General features: G+C 52.8%; 1 protein-coding gene and 2 long non-coding RNA genes across 8 annotated transcripts in view; 2 read left to right on the top strand and 1 right to left on the bottom strand.

Annotated features, from left to right (window-relative positions):
• Positions 1–7,569, top strand: part of zeb1b (zinc finger E-box binding homeobox 1b) — a 41,660-nt gene extending 34,091 nt beyond the window's left edge. For 4 of the 6 annotated variants that reach the window (XM_057012752.1, XM_057012755.1, XM_057012757.1 and 1 more), the window contains 5 exons: positions 113–318; positions 643–748; positions 1,072–2,771; positions 3,417–3,591; positions 4,933–7,569. In XM_057012752.1, coding sequence (XP_056868732.1) covers positions 113–318; positions 643–748; positions 1,072–2,771; positions 3,417–3,591; positions 4,933–5,486 — 2,741 coding nt within the window. In that variant the 3' untranslated portion in view covers positions 5,487–7,569. The remainder of the gene's footprint in view (positions 1–112; positions 319–642; positions 749–1,071; positions 2,772–3,416; positions 3,592–4,932) is intronic. The other 2 variants (XM_057012753.1, XM_057012756.1) reach the window with 1 other exon arrangement.
• LOC130513754 (uncharacterized) lies at positions 7,418–7,780 on the bottom strand. Its single transcript, XR_008946810.1, has 2 exons — positions 7,668–7,780; positions 7,418–7,627 (listed from the first exon to the last, which is right to left on the bottom strand). It is a non-coding gene; the product is annotated as an uncharacterized LOC130513754 (long non-coding RNA).
• Positions 7,781–16,150: 8,370 nt separating this feature from the next.
• On the top strand, positions 16,151–16,542 carry LOC130513899 (uncharacterized). The gene is made up of 2 exons (XR_008946859.1): positions 16,151–16,282; positions 16,429–16,542. It is a non-coding gene; the product is annotated as an uncharacterized LOC130513899 (long non-coding RNA).
• Positions 16,543–20,109: the final 3,567 nt, after the last annotated feature.

Below are 20,109 nucleotides of genomic sequence, written 5' to 3'. Positions count from 1 at the left end.
CCCTCCTCAGCCTATGGGAGCGCTGCTGTTACCTGTTGGGGAAGGGGGGGGGGTTCTGTTCCAGTGGTACCGAGCTCCACTCCTGTAACTGCTCCCCTGTGCTTGTGTCCAGCAGGAACGCCGGATTCCTTCTCCCAGCTGCTGACGTGTCCGTACTGCGCCCGTGGGTACAAACGCTACAGCTCTCTGAAGGAGCACATCAAGTACCGACACGAGAAGACGGACCAGAGCTTCAGCTGCCCCGACTGCGACTACAGCTTTGCCTACCGGGCCCAGCTGGAGCGTCACATGGCGGTCCACAAGAGCGGGCGAGACCAGGTACGAATCTGCCGAGCTCTCTGCTCCCACACGACTAAACTCAGCGCAGTCAAATCCGAGCGAGAGCTTCGATGTTGGAGAACTGAGATGTTTGGGACGGATCGTTCGCTCAGGGTTTATTCCCGACTTGGGTTCGCCGCCCGTCTGGAACCTCAGACGTAAACAGCTGTGACCCGGTTTAATCCTCGCCTGGTTCCTCGAGCAACCCTCATGCGGACGTCAGAAATAAGCCCGACCTTTAGACCTGATTGACTAACGACATTGGCGAAGGAATGTGAAGGCGACGGAAGGTCATGATCTGGTTGCGTCTCCTCTCTCCGACAGAGACACGTGGCGCCGTCTGGAGGCAATCGCAAATTCAAATGCACTGAATGTGGCAAAGCCTTTAAATACAAGCATCATCTGAAGGAGCACCTGCGCATCCATAGCGGTGAGTGCACGAGCACGCCGGGGGGGCCTGGACACCTTCCCTACGATCACACATGTCCGCTTGGACCCGTATTGATGTTTCGTTTAGGTTTAGATGTCCGTCATCGTGTTGGGCTCCACTGTGCGCTTTCCTTAATGTGCTGTAATTGTGTTTCTTCTGGCATCATGGGACAGTAATTAGAGGGGCCAGTTCCCAGTGGTGCCATTACATCAGCATTTAAGTATCATTGAAACGCATTAGAGCTTTTTCCTAGCCTAGCTTAATCATTTAGCTGCATTCTGTCGCTAATGGAAACACGTCTCCTTGTCTGTGGTCTCGTCCAGGAGAGAAACCGTACGAGTGCTCCAACTGCAAGAAGCGCTTCTCCCACTCAGGCTCCTACAGCTCTCACATTAGCAGCAAGAAGTGCATCAGCGTCATCTCGGCGAGCGGCAGGACGCGCCTGGGCAACGGCAAGAGCCCGACGCAGGGGCCATCTCCGCTGCTGTCCACATCACCTTCGGTTCTTCGGACCCAGATTAGAGAGAAGTTGGAGCACAGCAAACCCTTGCAGGAGCAACTGCCCCTGAACCAGATTAAGACTGAGCCACTGGAGCACGAGTACAAGCCCGCCGTGATGACTCCGCCCACTGTCACTGCCGTGAGCGCTGGGCTCTTTAACGGCGGCGCCGCGGCGCCGCTGCAGGGCACCGTGCAGGCTGTGGTGCTGCCTACGGTTGGACTGGTGTCGCCCATCAGCATCAACCTGGCGGACCTGCAGAACGCCCTCAAGGTGGCCGTGGATGGCAACGTCATTCGCCAGGTGCTAGAGGGCAGCGCCAAGGGTCCGGGGCAGCTCAGCGCTGGGTTCGCCACCGGAATGCTGCATGCGCCACATCAGCAGCTCATCTCAGCCATCAGCCTGCCGATAGTGGGCCAGGATGGGAATGCTAAACTCATTATTAACTGTAGCCTGGACCCCACTCAGGGCCAGCTCACAGCCCAGAACCTGAAGAAGGAGCCAGAGCCAGAATCTCTAAAAGCCACAGACACGTTCAAATCCCAGAAACTGCCAGAAGACCTGACAGTCAGAGGTTCCAGGCCCAGCCAGGTTGCAGAGAAAGACGAGAAGACCACTAAAACCTGTATCCTGTGTGACAACTGTCCGGGGGGGCTGGAAGCACTCCATGCCCTCAAACACTGCAAAGCGGATGGGCTCAGGTTTAATGGAGCAGCTCTAGAAAGGTCCGAGTCTGCTGTGGCGGCCCTGCTGTCAGAGGGGGGGTTCTGCCCCCAGCCCAAAAACATTCTGTCCCTCCTCAAGGCCTACTCGGCCTTAAACGCAGACCCTAGCAAGGAAGACCTGGCCAAGATCTCCGACTCGGTCAGCCTGCCAGTCCACGTGGTTAAGAGATGGTTCGACAAAATGCAGGAGGGTCAGATGTCGCTCGGGGCTCCAACCCCCCCCTCAGAAGAAGAGGACTTGTGTGAGGCCAACAGTGTTGTGTCTCTGGTTGCAGGACACAACGTGGCCCACAGGAGCCCCTCAGCCACTCAGGACAGCCCCACAGAAGCCACTCCGGCCGAGGTCCATGGCATTCACAGCCCGCCGGGCCCTCCCTCACCACTAAACCTAACATCCGGGAGTCCTGCTCCACCCCCCCCTCACACGTCCCAGAGCACCGACAGCCCACTGGACCTGTCACTGCCAAAGCAAGCTCGCGAGGATGTCGAGAACATGGCGGCGCAGGTTTGCCCCGCCCCCTGCTCTCGATCCACCAATGACGAGCCCCTGAACTTAACTTGCACAAAGAAAGAGGTATTTCCACTCTCCGCTCCGGGCGCCGGCCCACTTGCACTGTACGCCAGCCAGCCCAGCGCCAAGGCCCTGGATGTGGTGACCACGATGGAATGCCTGAGGGCGCTAGCTAGCAGCAACAAGCAGACCATCCTGATCCCCCAGCTGGCCTACACCTACACCACTACAGCCAGCAGTCCTGCAGGAACCCAGACCCAGGAGACCCTCCACCTCAACGGGCTGAAGGTGGGCAAACCTCTTTGGAATCATAGAAGGTGTCCACAGAGACGGCGAAGCTTAATCCTTAGTCGATGACGAACCCTGAGCACGCCATCAGAGGTCCCAAACATTTGCTAAATGTGGGTCTGCTTCATTTTAGGATGAGCTCCTTGTTTCTATTACCGATTAAGGACTTAATGAAACCCTGAAATATTGTTGCGTAACACCAGGGTTTTTTGTCAGAAGCAATAAGATCCTCGATCCCAGATCGTTAGTTATTGCTCAAAAGACCTGGACGTGATAGACAGACTGGAAGCATCCACGTGGAATCAATAAGTCACATATAGCAACGTCAGAAAGGAGCGCTGTGTAAGAATGATGGCCTTTAATAGTTCTGGTTGTGCGGACGTGTAATGGGAGCGTGGTGATGGATGGAGACGTGTTGGCGGGGCGAGGCTTCACTCTCCTCACGCCGCCCATCGATCCCTGTGAAGCTGTTTAAAGGCCGTATCGACTTATTGCTGTTGGGTTAAACTTCCCTGTTGAGTGGACCAGACCCGTGTAAAGAGAGGAGAAGCTTAAGAGATACGCTCGTGTTTTGGACCACACAGAACATTAAGACTTCCTCAACGTTCCCTTAACCCCCCATGTGTCTGTGACCCTGTTGCTCAGGAGGAAAGACTGGACTCGGAGGGCTTGTCCACCATGGAGGAGCAGAACGACTCGGACTCGGGCTCTCAGAGAAAGAAGATGAAGAAGACGGACAGCGGCCTGTACGCCTGCGACCTGTGTGACAAGATCTTCCAGAAGAGCAGCTCGCTGCTGCGCCACAAGTACGAGCACACAGGTGAGACCTCCATCTGTGAGCGGGAAAAGGCGGAAATACGGAGTTCCGACTAAAGGAGCTGAATGAATGTGTTGGAAAGGCTCCTGTTAGAGGGTTGGAGGAGCAGAGAGCTGATTTCAAAGATCGCAGCTCTGCTGGGAGGGTCAACATGAGTCACATGGTTGAGGGAAAGGGGAATTCTGAGCAGCAGGGTGGAGGCGTCCGTCCATCCCAGCAGGAATGACTCAGGCAGCCGGAGGTCTCTGCTGCTGCTTCATACCTGCTGACCACGGTGGTGCGATGAGCTCATGCTCGTGGAGAGCAGCTCCACCCCGACGCTGAGAAGAGCGCGTGCTTCTGAGCCTAACCCTAGCCCTGGCTACTAACCCTAACCCTGGCTACTAACCCTAACCTTAACCCTGGCTACTAACCCTAACCCTATCCCTGGCTACTAACCCTAACCCTGGCTACTAACCCTCACCCTGCCTACTAACCCTCACCCTAACCCTGGCTACTAACCCTAACCCTGCCTACTAACCCTAACCCTAACCCTGGCTACTAACCCTAACCCTGGCTACTAACCCTAACCCTGGCTACTAACCCTAACCCTGGCTACTAACCCTAACCCTAACCCTGGCTACTAACGACCTTTAAAGATCCCCATTAATCAGTGGAAAATCTAGATGAGAAGCACAACATGAGACCACTGTGGTGACGCCGCCGTGCACTCGTGCACAGCCCCCGTGCACTCGTGCACAGCCCCCCCACCCTGTCGGTGTCAGAAGGTTCAGTCGCTCATTGAAGTTGTTTGACCAGAGTTTGGAATCCAGAGTTTGGAATCCGGAGGGTCTGGAAGCGGAGGGTCTGGAAGCGGAGGGTCTGGGAGCGGGGGGTCTGGGAGCGGGGGGTCTGGGAGCGGGGGGTCTGGAGCGGGGGGGGGTCTGGAAGCGGAGGGTCTGGAAGCGGAGGGTCTGGAAGCGGGGGTCTGGGAGCGGAGGGTCTGGGAGCGGGGGGTCTGGGAGGGGGGGTCTGGGAGCGGGGGGTCTGGGAGCGGGGGGTCTGGAAGCGGGGGTCTGGAAGCGGGGGTCTGGGAGCGGAGGGTCTGGAAGCGGGGGTCTGGGAGCGGGGGGTCTGGAAGCGGGGGTCTGGGAGCGGAGGGTCTGGAAGCGGGGGTCTGGGAGCGGGGGGTCTGGAAGCGGGGGTCTGGAAGCGGGGGTCTGGGAGCGGAGGGTCTGGAAGCGGGGGTCTGGGAGCGGGGGGTCTGGAAGCGGGGGTCTGGAAGCGGGGGTCTGGGAGCGGGGGGTGGGCGTGCGCCGGTGCGCCGGCTCCTCTGGTGCTAACAGATGTTTCTGCTCTCCGCAGGAAAACGACCACACGAGTGCAACATCTGCAGCAAGGCCTTCAAACACAAGCACCACCTGATCGAACACATGCGCCTCCACTCGGGGGAGAAGCCGTACCAGTGCGACAAGTGCGGAAAACGCTTCTCCCACTCGGGATCCTACTCCCAGCACATGAACCACCGCTACTCCTACTGCAAGAAGGAGACTCCAGGTCCAGCAGGAGGCCCGGAGAGCCCCGAAGAGGCCGACCCAGAGGCGCTGCAGAGCCAGCACCCCACCTCCCCCCCGCTGGACTCGGATGAGCGGGGCAGCAGCACCAGGGAGGAGGAGAGTGAGGAGGAGGAGGAGGAGGAGGAGGAGGAAGGAGCAGTGGACATGGATGATATCCAGGTGGTGCAGATCGGTGATGAAGGAGGGGACGAGGAAGAGGAGGGAACGATGGTTGAGGGAGTGGAGGAGGTGAGACAAGAGGAAGAGGAGGCTGACACACGGCAGGAGGAGGTGCTGAGGAGCTCTCAGGAACAGGAGGAGGCTTCGGATACTACAGGAGAGGTGACCCAGGAGGAGGGTTAAACAACTCAGGAGGAGTCAGAGACTAAAAGAGGAGGAACCCAACCAGACTCCAGGAGCACCAGCGCAGCGGGACGTTCTCCTCCACCTCCCTGGAGACACCAGCTGTGCCTGGAAACCCCCGTTTCCCCAGGGAGGAATCTCCCGTTTGTAAAGATCCAGATGAAGGAAAATGCATCCCGCAGCCTGTGGAGGCTGGAGCCGACACACTTTAGATAACGTTTTATTACTAAAACAACTAGGGTCATTACTTTCTATCAGTGTTACTAATTTTATCGCTCATATTTTAACCTTTAAATGCTGTACAGTTGGGAGAGATTTCTATACCTTTTTATTGCCAATGAACAAAAAGTCAGTATTTTATTAAGTTGGAAGAGGAATCTGTGCACTACAAGAGGCTCGGTTTACCGCTCGATGAAGCCGAGCTGCAACCCGTCAGTATTACCGCACTAGCCGCACCTGCCGTCGCGCTAGCACCGGCTAGCGTAGCCCGTGCTAGCGTAGCCCGTTTTAGCGTTCTTTTGATTGGATCGGGAGCTTTATGAACACAACAGATGGGGAGGACGGATCGTTTCATTGAATTTGGTTGTCACAGTTACTTTAGTCTGTATTTTATAGTACTCTTTTGTGGGGGGGGGGGCAGCTTTTTTCTTTCTGAAAGTCAGATGAGAGATTTGCTACATATCGAATTATCAGGACAATTCAGGAGCAGAGCCGGATACGCAACTTTAACGCTGCTCGTCCATTTTCTTAGAGTTTTACGTGAACAATTCTTATTTCCACTCTGTCTAAATGCAAAGAAAGAATAAATCTGGAGCACCGCTCGTCCCAGCATCATATAGAACCCCCCCCCCCCCTTTAAAATTCCTGATCAAAATCCGCCCACTTCTGTTGCCTGAAGATCTTTCATGCTCTGCACATTGTGTTGAAGCTATGCTACGCTATGCTATGCTATGCTACGTATAGTATCACGTTTCTCATCATGAGGTGGCACCAGTCAGCGGGGGCGCAGCGACGTGCCCCCCCCCCCCCCGGCCATATGCAAAGACTACAGCAGAGAACATGCATATCAGAAGTGCCATTGAATTTTGCTGCTGACGTCCAGCAGCTGTGATCAGGTTTGTCCCAGATCCCGGAGCAACCCCGGAGTGACCCGGAGCAACCCCGGAGCGACCCGGAGCGACCACGGAGCGACCCGGAGCGACCCGGAGCGACCCGGAGCGACCCGGAGCGACCCGGAGCGACTCCGGAGCGACCCGGAGCGACCCGGAGCGACCCGGAGCGACCCGGAGCGACTCCGGAGCGGCCCGGAGCGACCCGGAGCGACCCGGAGCGACCCGGAGCGCCGCTCCCTCTCGGGCCGACGGTCCAGTGTTATTTCTGCCTTTTGGAAGCTTCGTGCACGTGTTCAAACGCCGGCAGACGTGAATCCCAGGAGTTTGAATTCTTACCCGTCAGTATTAATTTCTGTGTCCTTATATTGTTGAACCTTCTGAATGTTTCCATCAATGGCAGTGTTACCCCCCCCCCCCCCCCCCCCCCCATGGATCCGCTTAGACATAGAGAACTTTTATATTTATGTGTCTTATTTTTTTTATGTTTCTTTTATGGTTATTTATTACAGTGTAGTGTACAATACCGTAGTTTGTATTAATACGATAATATATTTTAGTAAGGGGGAGGAGCCAAAGCTAGCCTGGAAGACTGTGATTCCGGCCCGCTGAAGGACGGTTCTGGAACAAACCTGTTCTGCTCCTCGACCTGCAAACCTGAAGATTGGAACCCGTGACCTCCTGCGACCTTCCTCACGTTGGTTTCCTTCCCCGCCGTCGTTCTGAAGCTACTGAAGTGTTGGAACTAACCGTCTACTAGCATGAGCGTGTTTCATCTGACTTTATGTCCTTTGTACCAAGCCAAAATAATAATGAGCTGTGTTTTTATTTCTTACTTTATACGTCAAGTCCCGCCCATTTTTATATCCGCCTCCTAACGCCCTCATCATTTTATAATTATGACTTTTGGGGTTTTCTCCTTCTTTGTTTTTTATGACCCCCCCGTCTCACAATAAACGACATCGATGACCACACGCTCCCTATTAGCTCTCCTTCTTTCACCTGAGCCAGCGTCTCACCTGTACAGCTCACCTGTACATCTCACCTGTACAGCTCACCTGTTACAGCTCACCTGTACAGCTCACCTTTAAGTCTCACCTGTACATCTCACCTGTACATCTCACCTGTACATCTCACCTTTAAGTCTCACCTGTACATCTCACCTGTACATCTCACCTTTAAGTCTCACCTGTACAGCTCACCTGTACATCTCACCTTTAAGTCTCACCTGTACAGCTCACCTGTACATCTCACCTTTAAGTCTCACCTGTACAGCTCACCTTTAAGTCTCACCTGTACAGCTCACCTGTACATCTCACCTTTAAGTCTCACCTATACAGCTCACCTGTACATCTCACCTTTAAGTCCCACCTGTACATCTCACCTTTAAGTCTCACCTGTACAGCTCACCTTTAAGTCCCACCTGTACATCTCACCTTTAAGTCTCACCTGTACAGCTCACCTTTAAGTCTCACCTGTACATCTCACCTTTAAGTCTCACCTGTACAGCTCACCTGTACAGCTCACCTGTACAGCTCACCTGTATAGCTCAAGGTGTCCCTCAGTAGGTGTCTGCCAGGCGGGACGCCGCGGGAGCAGCGCACGTGGCCAACGCTGCGTGCACGTGACGGCAGTTAAATATTGCACAACAAACACTGTTTAAAGTTCGTTTTCACTCTGCTGCTCAGGCTAGAAAATGTGTGTGTGTGGTGTGTGTGGGTGTGCGGGTGTGTCGGGGTGTGTGTGTGTATGGGTGTGTGTGGGGGGGGGGGGGGTGTGTGTGTATGGGTTGTGTGTGTGGGGGGGTGTGTGTGTATGGGTGTGTGTGTGTGTGGTGTGTGTGGTGTGTGTGGTGTGTGTGGTGTGTGTGGTGTGTGTGGTGTGTGTGGTGTGTGTGGTGTGTGTGGGTGTGCGTGTGTGGGGGGGTGTGGGTGTGCGTGTGGGGGGGTGTGGGTGTGCGTGTGGGGGGTGTGTGTATGGGTGTGTGTGTGGGTGTGCGTGTGGGGGGTGTGTGTGTATGGGTGTGTGTGTGGTGTGTGTGGTGTGTGTGTGGGGGGGGGTGTGTGTATGGGTGTGCGTGTGGGGGGGTGTGTGTGTATGGTGTGCGTGTGGGGGGGTGTGTGTATGGGTGTGCGTGTGTGTCGGGGTGTGTGTGTGTATGGGTGTGCGTGTGGGGGGGGGTGTGTGTATGGGTGTGCGTGTGGGGGGGTGTGGTGTGCGTGTGGGGGGGGTGCTCATGTTAACCATGCTGGTTGTTGAAGGGAGGAATAAAGGATGCACCAGTGTCACCTAACACCCCCCCCCCCCCCTACACACCTGCTCTCAGCTCGTAACAGTGCAGCCCCAAGGTCAAACACATCGATTTGGATTTATTTTTCAGGAGGGTCAACCCCCCCCGACCCCCCCCCCCCCACCCACCACAACACACACACACACACACACACACACACACACACACATGAATTAATAATGGGAATGACTAAAAATCTTTACTGTGTTCAGGAACCGAACCTGATACATCCGTGATGCTGCAGGTAGTTTGTTAGGGAGTGTGTGTGTGTGTGTGTGTGTGTGTGTGTGTGTGTGTTGTGTGTGTGTGTGTGTGTGTGAGAGAGAGAGAAAGTTAAAGCTGGGGAATAGAGCCTTAATAAGACACAACAACAGTGTGTCCAAGGCTGAAGCTCAGATGCTCCGTTTGTTCTGCTGCGCTCAGCATTTCAAAGGAAAATTGAAAAGCTGTAACTGCTGAGAGGACCTGGAGCCTCCAGCCCATAATACTGCAGAAGCCTGATTAAGTGTCATGACGACGGGATGCTGAGGAGGAGCAGGTCCCCAGGGAAATCTGGAGAAAAGGGGCAGGACGAGGAAGAGCAGCACTCAGGAAATAAACTCACTTAAACACCACGTTCATCTACTCAACTGCTAACGAGGCAACGAGGCTGCTACTGCTACTACTGCTACTAATGCTACTGCTGCTGCTGCTACTAATGCTGCTGCTGCTGCTACTAATGCTGCTACTAATGCTACTGCTACTGCTGCTGCTGCTACTACTGCTGCTGCTGCTGCTGCTGCTCTGCTGCTACTAATGCTGCTGCTGCTGCTACTGCTGCTGCTATTAATGCTGCTGCTACTGCTGCTGCTACTGCTACTGCTGCTGCTGCTGCTGCTAATGCTGCTACTGCTGCTGCTACTAATGCTGCTGCTGCTACTACTGCTGCTACTGCTGCTGCTATTATGCTGCTGCTGCTCTGCTGCTGCTGCTACTGCTACTGCTGCTGCTGCGCTGCTGCTGCTGCTACTGCTACTGCTGCTACTAATGCTGCTGCTGCTGCTACTGCTGCTACTGCTGCTGCTGCTATTAATGCTGCTGCTACTGCTGCTGCTACTGCTACTGCTGCTGCTGCTGCTGCTGCTGCTAATGCTGCTACTGCTGCTGCTACTAATGCTGCTGCTGCTGCTACTGCTGCTAATGCTGCTGCTATTAATGCTGCTGCTACTGCTGCTGCTGCTACTGCTACTGCTGCTGCTGCTGCTAATGCTGCTACTACTGCTGCTACTAATGCTGCTGCTGCTGCTACTGCTGCTACTGCTGCTGCTATTAATGCTGCTGCTACTGCTGCTGCTACTGCTACTGCTGCTGCTGCTGCTGCTAATGCTGCTGCTGCTACTACTGCTGCTGCTACTGCTGCTGCTACTACTACTGTTGCTGCTGCTGCTGCTACTGCTGTTGCTGATGCTGCTGCTACTGATTAAACACCGAGCTGCTACTCCAGGTTACGATGCTCAACGTCTGAACCTTGAGGTTTCCTCCACGAGTCCAACCTGACTACATCTGATCCAGACTCGCTCCGGTTCCTCTCGGACCTCCTGTTGCTACAGCGTCACCCAACACGGATGGTTGATGGACCGAGCTCCCAAAGGTCAGCAGAGAACCTTCTGGCTGCCTCATGTAACCACAGGTATCTAACAGGTGACCAGGCAGTCACGTAGTTGAGTGCAGAGGCGGAATTCATGTTTTCCATCCATGAACGTGCCCACGAACGTTAAAGGACAGGTGTCACCTGCCCTACAGAGGGACTCCTTGCTCAAAGGCTCCGTGTCAGTGTTGTGACAACACCTGACGACACCTGAAGGTGCAGTGATCCAAGGCCTCCAGGGTCAACGTGGAGGTCAGAGAGAACATCCTTCTGTTGATTGGATTGTCATTGCGCTCTATTTAGCTCACATCCTTAAAGATTTCCCCAGAGAGTTCCCCTTCAGCTCCAGTAATAGGAACCAATCGTTCACCACGTCAGGAGACATGGACGTCTCACACATCCTTCATTGGGGGGTCCGGGTCACCTTTTAACCAATTACTTCTGCCTTCTTCTCACTGCGAAGCGGAACCCTCTTAGAATGGTTCTCTAAAAAAGGCCCGGATAGATCTACATGAACTACATCTGTGGATCTACATGAACGACATCTGTGGATCTACATGAACTACATCTGTGGATCTACATAAACTACATCTGTAGATCTACACGAACTACATCTGTAGATCTACATAAACTACATCTGTAGATCTACATGAACTACATCTGTAGATCTACATGAACTACATCTGTAGATCTACATGAACTACATCTGTAGATCTACATAAACTACATCTGTAGATCTACATGAACTACATCTGTAGATCTACATAAACTACATCTGTAGATCTACATGAACAACATCTGTAGATCTACATGATCGACATCTGTAGATCTAAATGATCAACATCTGTGGATCTACATGATCGACATCTGTAGATCTACATGATCAACATCTGTGGATCATCATTGAAGCTAAAGTTGCCTGGAGACCAGATTTATTCCATCAGCATCTTCTCCCATAGTCCGTCTGTCCTTGGTGTTCAGGCTGCTTTGATGATGACAGAGTTGGGAGCTTTACGTGGATTCTCTTTATGTTCAAATACACACACACACACACACACACACACAACACACACACACACACACACACACACACACACACACACACACACACACACACACAGTATTAAAGTTCTGCTTCATGCCCAGAACCACATCCCCTGCTCGTTACCACACTGGGACTCAACTTGCTCTAAAAAAAAATACCAGCACAACCGCAATCACCTCATGGGCCCCACCTGCACGCACACACACACACACACACACACACGTGCACACACACACACACACACACACACACACCACACACACACACACATGGTAGGTGTGGCTGGCCCTCCCACACTTCTGAGAATAATGGTTTAATTAAATGGTGTTTTTGAGGAACTGCACATCACCAAAAAATTCAAAAATCAACAGATTGGGTTTTTGGTGTGTGTGTGTGTGTGTGTGTGTGTGTGTGTGTGTGTGTGTGTGTGTGTGTGTGTGTGTGTGTGTGTCTTTGAAGCGTCTTTGCTTCCCCTGAGTTGGAGCCATTGGAAGGACCCAACGAAGGTTCGACGCCCGTCGCCCTCGTTGCTCTTCACCTAGCAGAATCTCTTGTTGCCTTTGTGGATTTTAATTTTATTTGAGATGTTAAAGTTCCTTTTACATGATCCGAGTAGCAAACCAGGGTTCGATGCAGGACATGAGGGTTCGGTTCTGGAGAGTTTGGGACGGTCTGGTTGGTATTTCCACTGACCTTTGTGCAGTCGAGATTAGACACCCAAGATCTGCTCCTCAGGACCAGGGACGCTCCCGGTCCGGATGAACAAAGATCTGCTCCTCAGGACCGGGGACGCTCCCGGTCCGGATGAACAAAGATCTCCTCCTCAGGACCGGGGACGCTCCCGGTCCGGATGAACAAAGATCTCCTCCTCAGGACCGGGGACGCTCCTGGTCCTGATGACTCCTCTGGTGTTTGATGGTCTCCCAATAACCTCACTGCTCCACTAGAACCAGTCAATTATTGCTTCTGTCCCAGTGCAACACTCTTTATCCCACTATGACCAACCCATTCATTTTATTTTATTCCCCTCTCTGTCCTAGGATAAGCAGTCGTTCCTTTACGTCCCACTGTAACCAGTCCACTCTGTCCAGCTTTAACCTATTCCAGTACAACCACTTCATTTATTGTCTATCCTGCAATAACTGATCAATTTATTTTGTCTGTTCCAATAAAACTGGTCCACTTATCTTCTGTCCCACTGTAACCAGTCCACTCTGTCCAGCTTTAACCTATTCCAGTACAACCACTTCATTTATTGTCTATCCTGCAATAACTGATCAATTAATTTTGTCTGTTCCAATAAAACTGGTCCACTTATCTTCTGTCCCACTGTAACCACTCCACTTTTTCCCAGTTAAGGCCATTCCATGTATTCTCTATCCCATTAGAACTAGCTCACTTGTCCCACTGTAACCAGTCTATAAACCCTCTCTCTCCCAGTATGACCAGTTCTATCCTCTCTGTAGAACCAGTCTTTTCCACCCTCTGTACCAGTTGTTATCAGCCCAGTTTAGTGTGTTCATTTGCTTACAATAACCTTTAATGTCGTGCAGCTACTGATGGGGGGGGGGGGGGGGGGCGTCCGTCCCTCCTGTCTTTGTCTGTCCATCCTTCCTTCAGCTCATGGAGGCTTCCAGCAGCAGCTTGACCCCTTGACCCCCTCTGAGGCTTACAACATATGTGTTTCCCCTTTTTGTTTGGGTGGCCCCCTCCAAAGGTTCCTCGGTGCCTTCTGTCACCATCATCATTCACTGGGCTTAGGATGGGGGGGTTGGTGGGGGGGGGGGGGGGTGGGGGCGTTCATGGAGCATTCATTAATCTCAAATATGTGACCTCAATGAATTTTAGTAAAATGATAAATCCCCAAAAGTGTGTGTGTGTGTGTGTGTGTGCGTGCATGTGCGTGCGTGCGTGCGTGTGTGCGTGAGTGTGTGTGTGCATGTGTGTGCGTGTGTGTGTGCGTGTGTGTGTGCGTGCGTGTGTGTGTGTGTGTGTGCGTGCATGTGGGTGCGTGCGTGCGTGCATGTGCGTGCGTGTGTGTGCGTGTGTGTGTGTGCGTGTGTGTGTGTGTGTGTTGTGTGTGTGTGCGTGCATGTGGGTGCGTGCGTGCGTGCATGTGCGTGCGTGCATGTGTGTGTGTGTGCGCGTGCGTGTGCGCCCCCTCACGCCACCGCCAGGACAGGAAGCAGAACAGGTTGGAGCTCCTTCTTTTTGTGCCAGATGGCTCCACATTGACAAATCAATTAGACTCCACCTCATCACCGGGGGTTGTGCCGGAGCTACAAAACTGCCCCCCCCCCCCCCCCCACCCCCCCACCCCCTCCCCCGGGGGGCTCTGCTCATCCACTTCTCCATCACTTCCTGCATTACCTTGGTGAAGAGGCACGAAGGAGCAGATAAAACAAAGAGGCTGGCAGCACATGAATCACCTAACATCAATATGGATGACGTCCATGCTAATGCAGAGACGAATTGTGGCATAAGATGATCTTCGCTGTGTGTGTGTGTGGTGTGTGTGTGTGTGTGTGTGTGTGTGTGTGCGTGTGTGTGTGTGTGTGTGTGTGTGTGTGTGTGTACAAGCTCAGTCATGTGATGATGAGCCAAGAGTATCATGTGTGGGGGAAGATGGGGAGGAGGAGTGTGGACGTTTGGCGAAGTTAATCCACGAAGAACAAACAGCTTCAGCCTGGAGCGGAAGCGCATCTGGGTCGCGGAGGAACGCTGCTCATCGCTGCCCCCTAGCGGGGCAGGAAGGGAACGACCGCATGAACTCGTTGAGCAATTTCCTTTCCTCGCTGCAGGAAACCAAAAACACTTTAAAATGTCAGAGATTGATAGAATTCAAAAGGTCACTGCGAGTTCTTCACACAATGCAAATGAATATGTGGATGAAAACAGAAAGAGCGAGAGAAAACATTTGTTTTTCATAAAAGAAAAATAAAACTGGCCGAAATAGGGCGAGTTGAAATGAATGGTTGATTCTAAAGTGGCCCAACTCTAAAAGAAATTAGATTTGATAGCAAACGTGACTTCAAATTGCTGCTGGATATTTATTAAGACAGTTGTGTCAAATCAATCTTTTTCAATGGAGCAAACTTATTTAAGTCCACCTTCAGAAAAAAGACCTTAAGAATGGAGGCAAAGCTCCATCTCCAGCAGGAGCAGATTCATTCAGATAAAATGAAACCACCAAACCAAGACTTTACAGCGTTGTACAACGTTTTCCAGCGGCTGAAACTAAGAGACTAATGTTGTGGTCACATTTGGATTTATTTTTAGTAAGTGGTAAACCAAGAATCAGAATCCTAGAATGTGGCAGCTATAATAGCTGAACAGAGTGTGGCGGAGGTGGTCTGGGGTCTGGAGGGTGGGGCTGCAGGGTGGGGCTGGGGTCTGCAGGGTGGGTCTGGGGTCTGCAGGGTGGGTCTGGGGTCTGCAGGGTGGGTCTGGAGGGTGGGGCTGCAGGGTGGGGCTGGAGGGTGGGGTCTGGGGTCTGCAGGGAGGGTCTGCAGGGTGGGTCTGCAGGGTGGGGTCTGCAGGGTGGGTCTGGGGTCTGCAGGGTGGGGTCTGCAGGGTGGGGTCTGCAGGGTGGGTCTGGGGTCTGCAGGGTGGGTCTGGGGTCTGCAGGATGGGTCTGGGGTCTGCAGGGTGGGTCTGCAGGGTGGGGTCTGCAGGGTGGGTCTGCAGGGTGGGGTCTGCAGGGTGGGGTCTGCAGGGTGGGTCTGCAGGGTGGGTCTGCAGGGTGGGTCTGGGGTCTGCAGGGTGGGTCTGCAGGGTGGGTCTGCAGGGTGGGGCTGCAGGGTGGGGCTGCAGGGTGGGGTCTGCAGGGTGGGGCTGCTCATGGGAAGAGCATAAATAATAAAAGAGTGTTTCCACTGATGGAGGAGCGTTGGTGATGGGTTGGGGCCTCGGTTTCATACCCACGAAGGGCTGACGGATGTGGAAGGTGGGATGATGTGTTGGGGGGCTGCTGCTGGAGGGTGTGTGGGTGTCCTCCTGGCTCACCTCCCATTTACTCATCCGATCTGGGGGCAGTGACAGGAGCTGATGCTGAGAGAAACCCTGGGGAGAGATTAGCTCTGACGGTACAACAAAGGAGAATGATAGCAGTGGCCCCCAGCCCCTCCACAGGTCCCAGTTTAGCAGACGGCCCAAAAGCGGCGATCAGGACGCCGTAATATACCATCGACCCACTTTGCAGCGCGCTCGCTGCCACTGATGTCAAAGCCATTTTCACGCCCATAAAATGTGCAGGCTAATTGACGGAGACTTTGGCTCTGTTGCACATCCAAAGAGCTAATTTAGGAGCTGGCAACGTGCTTCCCCTCCGCCTGCACGAGCAGAAATGCCGATGAGACGTCCGATCCCATAGTTCTTCCACATGTATAATTAAACTGGTGTTTGTGATTAGTTTAGCGCCTCCTCGCAGCATTGGGGGACTGAGGGTGTCGGTATTCATGCAGAGGCTTTGGTCCAATCACAGAGCACCGTGGAAAAGGCTGTGGGGGAAAAGTCCTAATTGCAGCCTCAGTAGAGAAACGCTCCACTGGGAATACATGTTAGCAAAAAGAGCCAGCAGCCAACGGTGCTAATGAGACACAGGAACAAACAGAGAGCCTCCCCCAACTCTAATCACAACACGAGCTCTTCCTGGCGGACTGTTAGCAGCCACCACCAACATCTGGATGCCCTGATTAAAGCGTTTATTAGACTGTGTTGGACAAAGTGATCAAGATTTCTCCGTTGTACTGTCAGAGTCCTTTAAATGATCAGCCTGTCTGGACCTTCAGCACTTTAAGACCGTCCAAAGACGTTCTGCTCGGTTCAGCTACAACATCTTGTTCTCCACTGAACTTCTCTTGTTGGGTTAGATGTATCAGTCCGAGCGTCCTCATGAGCCAAAAAGCCCTTGATAAAGCCAATATTACTCTGAACCAAATGTAACTCCACAAATAAAAGTGTCCAAGGTGAAATAAAAAACAGAAGTTGTGTCAATCAAGTCAACAATATGAGTACAATATCTAATGAATGTGGAAACTAGTCTGAGAATTGGGTTTCTAGTTCCTTATATTTATTACTTTGAATTATTTTATATATATTTATGCTTGTAATGTCTCTGAGGTTAGAGGATGTACTGAAGGAGGCACCAATGATCCCCCCAGGGCTGATTGAGGCTCCTCTCTTCCCCTTCGTGTCCTGCACCATCACATCAGAGATCATTTCCCCAGATCTTCTGAGCATCTTCTGAGTAACAGATGAAATATTTGGATGCTCACTGACAGCAGGAGGAAGAGCTGCAGGTTCAGACGCCTCCTACTCCGACACAAGTGTCAGCAGGGAAGAAACGTCTGGTACAGAACGACCTCAGTCAGATCTCAGCTTGGATTTATTGTATATGTCATTGACTTGATTGTGTAGCTGACGCCAACGGGGGGGCAACTTTCAGCATCCTGCAATTATTGAATGGAAATCCAGGCCTGGATTGTAGATCCACAGCTAATTTAAATGCATTGAATTTCCAAGGAATATGATCCGGTCCTGCTGCCTGGAGCTCGTTAATAACAGCAACGGGGCCGACTGGCATTTGGAATGTTGCACGCTCGCTCACGAACATGGAAACACGTCCCGGTTGGAGGCTGTGACAGCACATTTGGAGGAAGGGTGGCTTTGAATGAGAGGGACCACGTGATCCCTGCGAGGGACCACGTGATCCCTGCGAGGGACCACGTGGTCCCTGCGAAGGACCACGTGGTCCCTGCGAGGGACCAGGTGATCCCTGCGAAGGACCACGTGATCCCTGCGAGGGACCAGGTGATCCCTGCGAGGGACCACGTGATCATGTGGAAGGCCTTCAGGTCAACAAACCAAAGCCAAAAGATAGAAATCTGAACCAGGACCTCTGAGGTCACGTTGGTGCCTCCTCAAGTTTCATTCAAATCCATCTTTGTTCTCCTGAAAACTTTGGCCAACTCCAGCTAAAGCTCCTTCCTGTCTGGCCTGATCTCCGGCCTCCCCCTATCGCCATGGCGACAGAGCCTACAGCCCCTACCTGCTATAGAAATGATGGCGATGATGCTAATCACTTTTAGAATTGTGGTTGTGAGATTAACGTCATTTTTATTTTGGTGGATTCCAGCGGGTCTCAGAACAAGAACAAACTCACCTCATCTAGCAAACTACTCACAAGGCAGCAATGCACACACACACACACACACACGCACACACACACACACACGCGCACACACACACACACACACACACGCGCGCGCGCGCGCACAACACACACACACACACACACACACGCGCGCGCACACACACACACGCGTGCGCACACACACACACACACACACACACACACTCGGCACTTTCTTCTCCGTCCAGCCCACCTTCCGATGAAGCCACAGGAAGTGGCGAACGCCCATAAATCTTTCATGTCTCGTAATGGCGTGATCACATGACCCGCCCACACCTCAGCCTCCACAGACCAGGCCGGGCCAGCGAGCAGATTGGGCCTGAAAACCACCACCAGCATATGGAACACTTCAAAGACACAAACCCCCGAGGAGCACGCTGTGGTCACACCCATGAATTATAGAAAAGATCCAACGATTCCTCGTTTGGAAACACTGGAGATCCTCCCACCTGCACAACCTGTGGCTTCCGACAGGTCACATGACTCCGGGCTACTCCAACATGTGCCTTCATTCCAAGGTGGTCTGACGTGTCAAAGCTGAAGCTGAAATTAAAAGACTGCTAAAAACATGGTGACGACAGTTCCCAAAAAAAAAATGTCCACGCCAAGTCCACGCCAAGTCCACGCCAAGTCCACGCCAAGTTACAGCTAAGTCATCTACCTAAAACCACGGGACAGACGCTTGTGTTTGAGGCGGTTCGCTCTGTACAGACGAGCCGAGCAACACCATGTGGGGAACTCAGGGTCAGACTCATCTTTGACCTTCGGCCCCCGCGGGTTAAGGACCCTCCCCGTCTTTAGAAAAAAGCCAAATATCTTCAACCGCTTTCATGCAGGATACAAGCGGGCTGCTAACTACCATAACCCATAAGTCAATTACTACTTAATTACCAAGCGGTGTTCCAGTTTTGCTGAAGTCCAGAGTGTCAGAGGTCACTAACCCTAACCCCTAACCCCTAACCCTAACCCCTCCCCCTACCCCTCCCCCTAACCCTAACCCCTAACCTAACCCCTCCCCCTAACCCTAACCCTAACCCCTCCCCCTAACCCTAACCCTAACCCCTCCCCCTAACCCCTCCCCCTAACCCCTCCCCCTAACCCCTCCCCCTAACCCCTCCCCCTCCCCCTAACCCTACCCCTCCCCCTAACCCAACCCCTCCCCCTAACCCTAACCCTACCCCTCCCCCTAACCCCTCCCCCTAACCCCACCCCTCCCCCTACCCCTAACCCTAACCCCTAACCCTAACCCTAACCCAACCCCTCCCCCTAACCCTAACCCTACCCCCTAACCCCTAACCTAACCCCTCCCCCTCCCCCTAACCCTAACCCAACCCCTCCCCCTCCCCCTAACCCCTAACCTAACCCCTCCCCCTAACCCCTAACCTAACCCCTCCCCCTAACCCCTAACCCTAACCCTAACCCAACCCCTCCCCCTAACCCCTAACCTCTAACCTAACCCCTCCCCCTAACCCTAACCCCTAACCTAACCCCTCCCCCTCCCCCTAACCCCTAACCCCTAACCTAACCCCTCCCCCTCCCCCTAACCCCTAACCTCTAACCTAACCCCTCCCCCTAACCCCTAACCTAACCCCTCCCCCTCCCCCTAACCCCTCCCCCATCAGCAACAGGGACGTAATCACATCCCTACAACTCAAACAGATCCTTTAGTGGTGCTTTAATAAGCTAAATAAGCTCAGAGATTTCTGACTTCACCTCGTTGCTTCAGAAAATGTCTGATTTCCTTTTGAGTCCATGACAGAAAAACAGTGTCTGCAGGTTAATGTGCTGTGAAACAAGAAGAAATATGAATGGAGCCTTTGGCTGCAGGACGCAGATTTGCTTCTGCTTCTTAATCAAAACTGGCAGTGCAGCAATTAACTAATTAGACATCAATTAATGCGCAGCCTCCAGGTCTGCAGCCAAGTCTGACCTGAGGAGCAGCGGCAGAAAGGCCTCAGACGAACGAGATTAATGGAGGCCGAATGGCACAGAACCACCCTGAAATATACTGCAGCTCATTTCATAATTAACAGGTGGGCCGATAATTGATTGAAACATGAAAGCTTAATCGCCCAATTCAATAATAAAGATATCAGCTGAGTGGATGAATCCAATCGTGAAATTAAAGGGGAGGGGAAGGAGAAGCTTTAAAGATGATTGAAGGTGAAAGAGCAGCTTTACCTTTTATTCACATTCAACTTCAAAAGAACCACAAGGAGAACGTTCGATATGAGACACGCTCGCACCATCATGGTTCCGAATGTCCAAAACCATCTTCGGTTCATCACCATGGCAACCTGAGCTGCCGTGAAAGAACAGTCGCTGAGACGCAACTGCTGCCGTGATATTACGCAATATC

Source organism: Takifugu flavidus, chromosome 17 (genome assembly GCF_003711565.1).
Source record: "Takifugu flavidus isolate HTHZ2018 chromosome 17, ASM371156v2, whole genome shotgun sequence".
Taxonomy (NCBI): domain Eukaryota; kingdom Metazoa; phylum Chordata; class Actinopteri; order Tetraodontiformes; family Tetraodontidae; genus Takifugu; species Takifugu flavidus.
The sequence above is the reverse complement of the archived record's forward strand: the minus strand, read 5'-3'. Positions and strand labels throughout refer to the sequence as shown.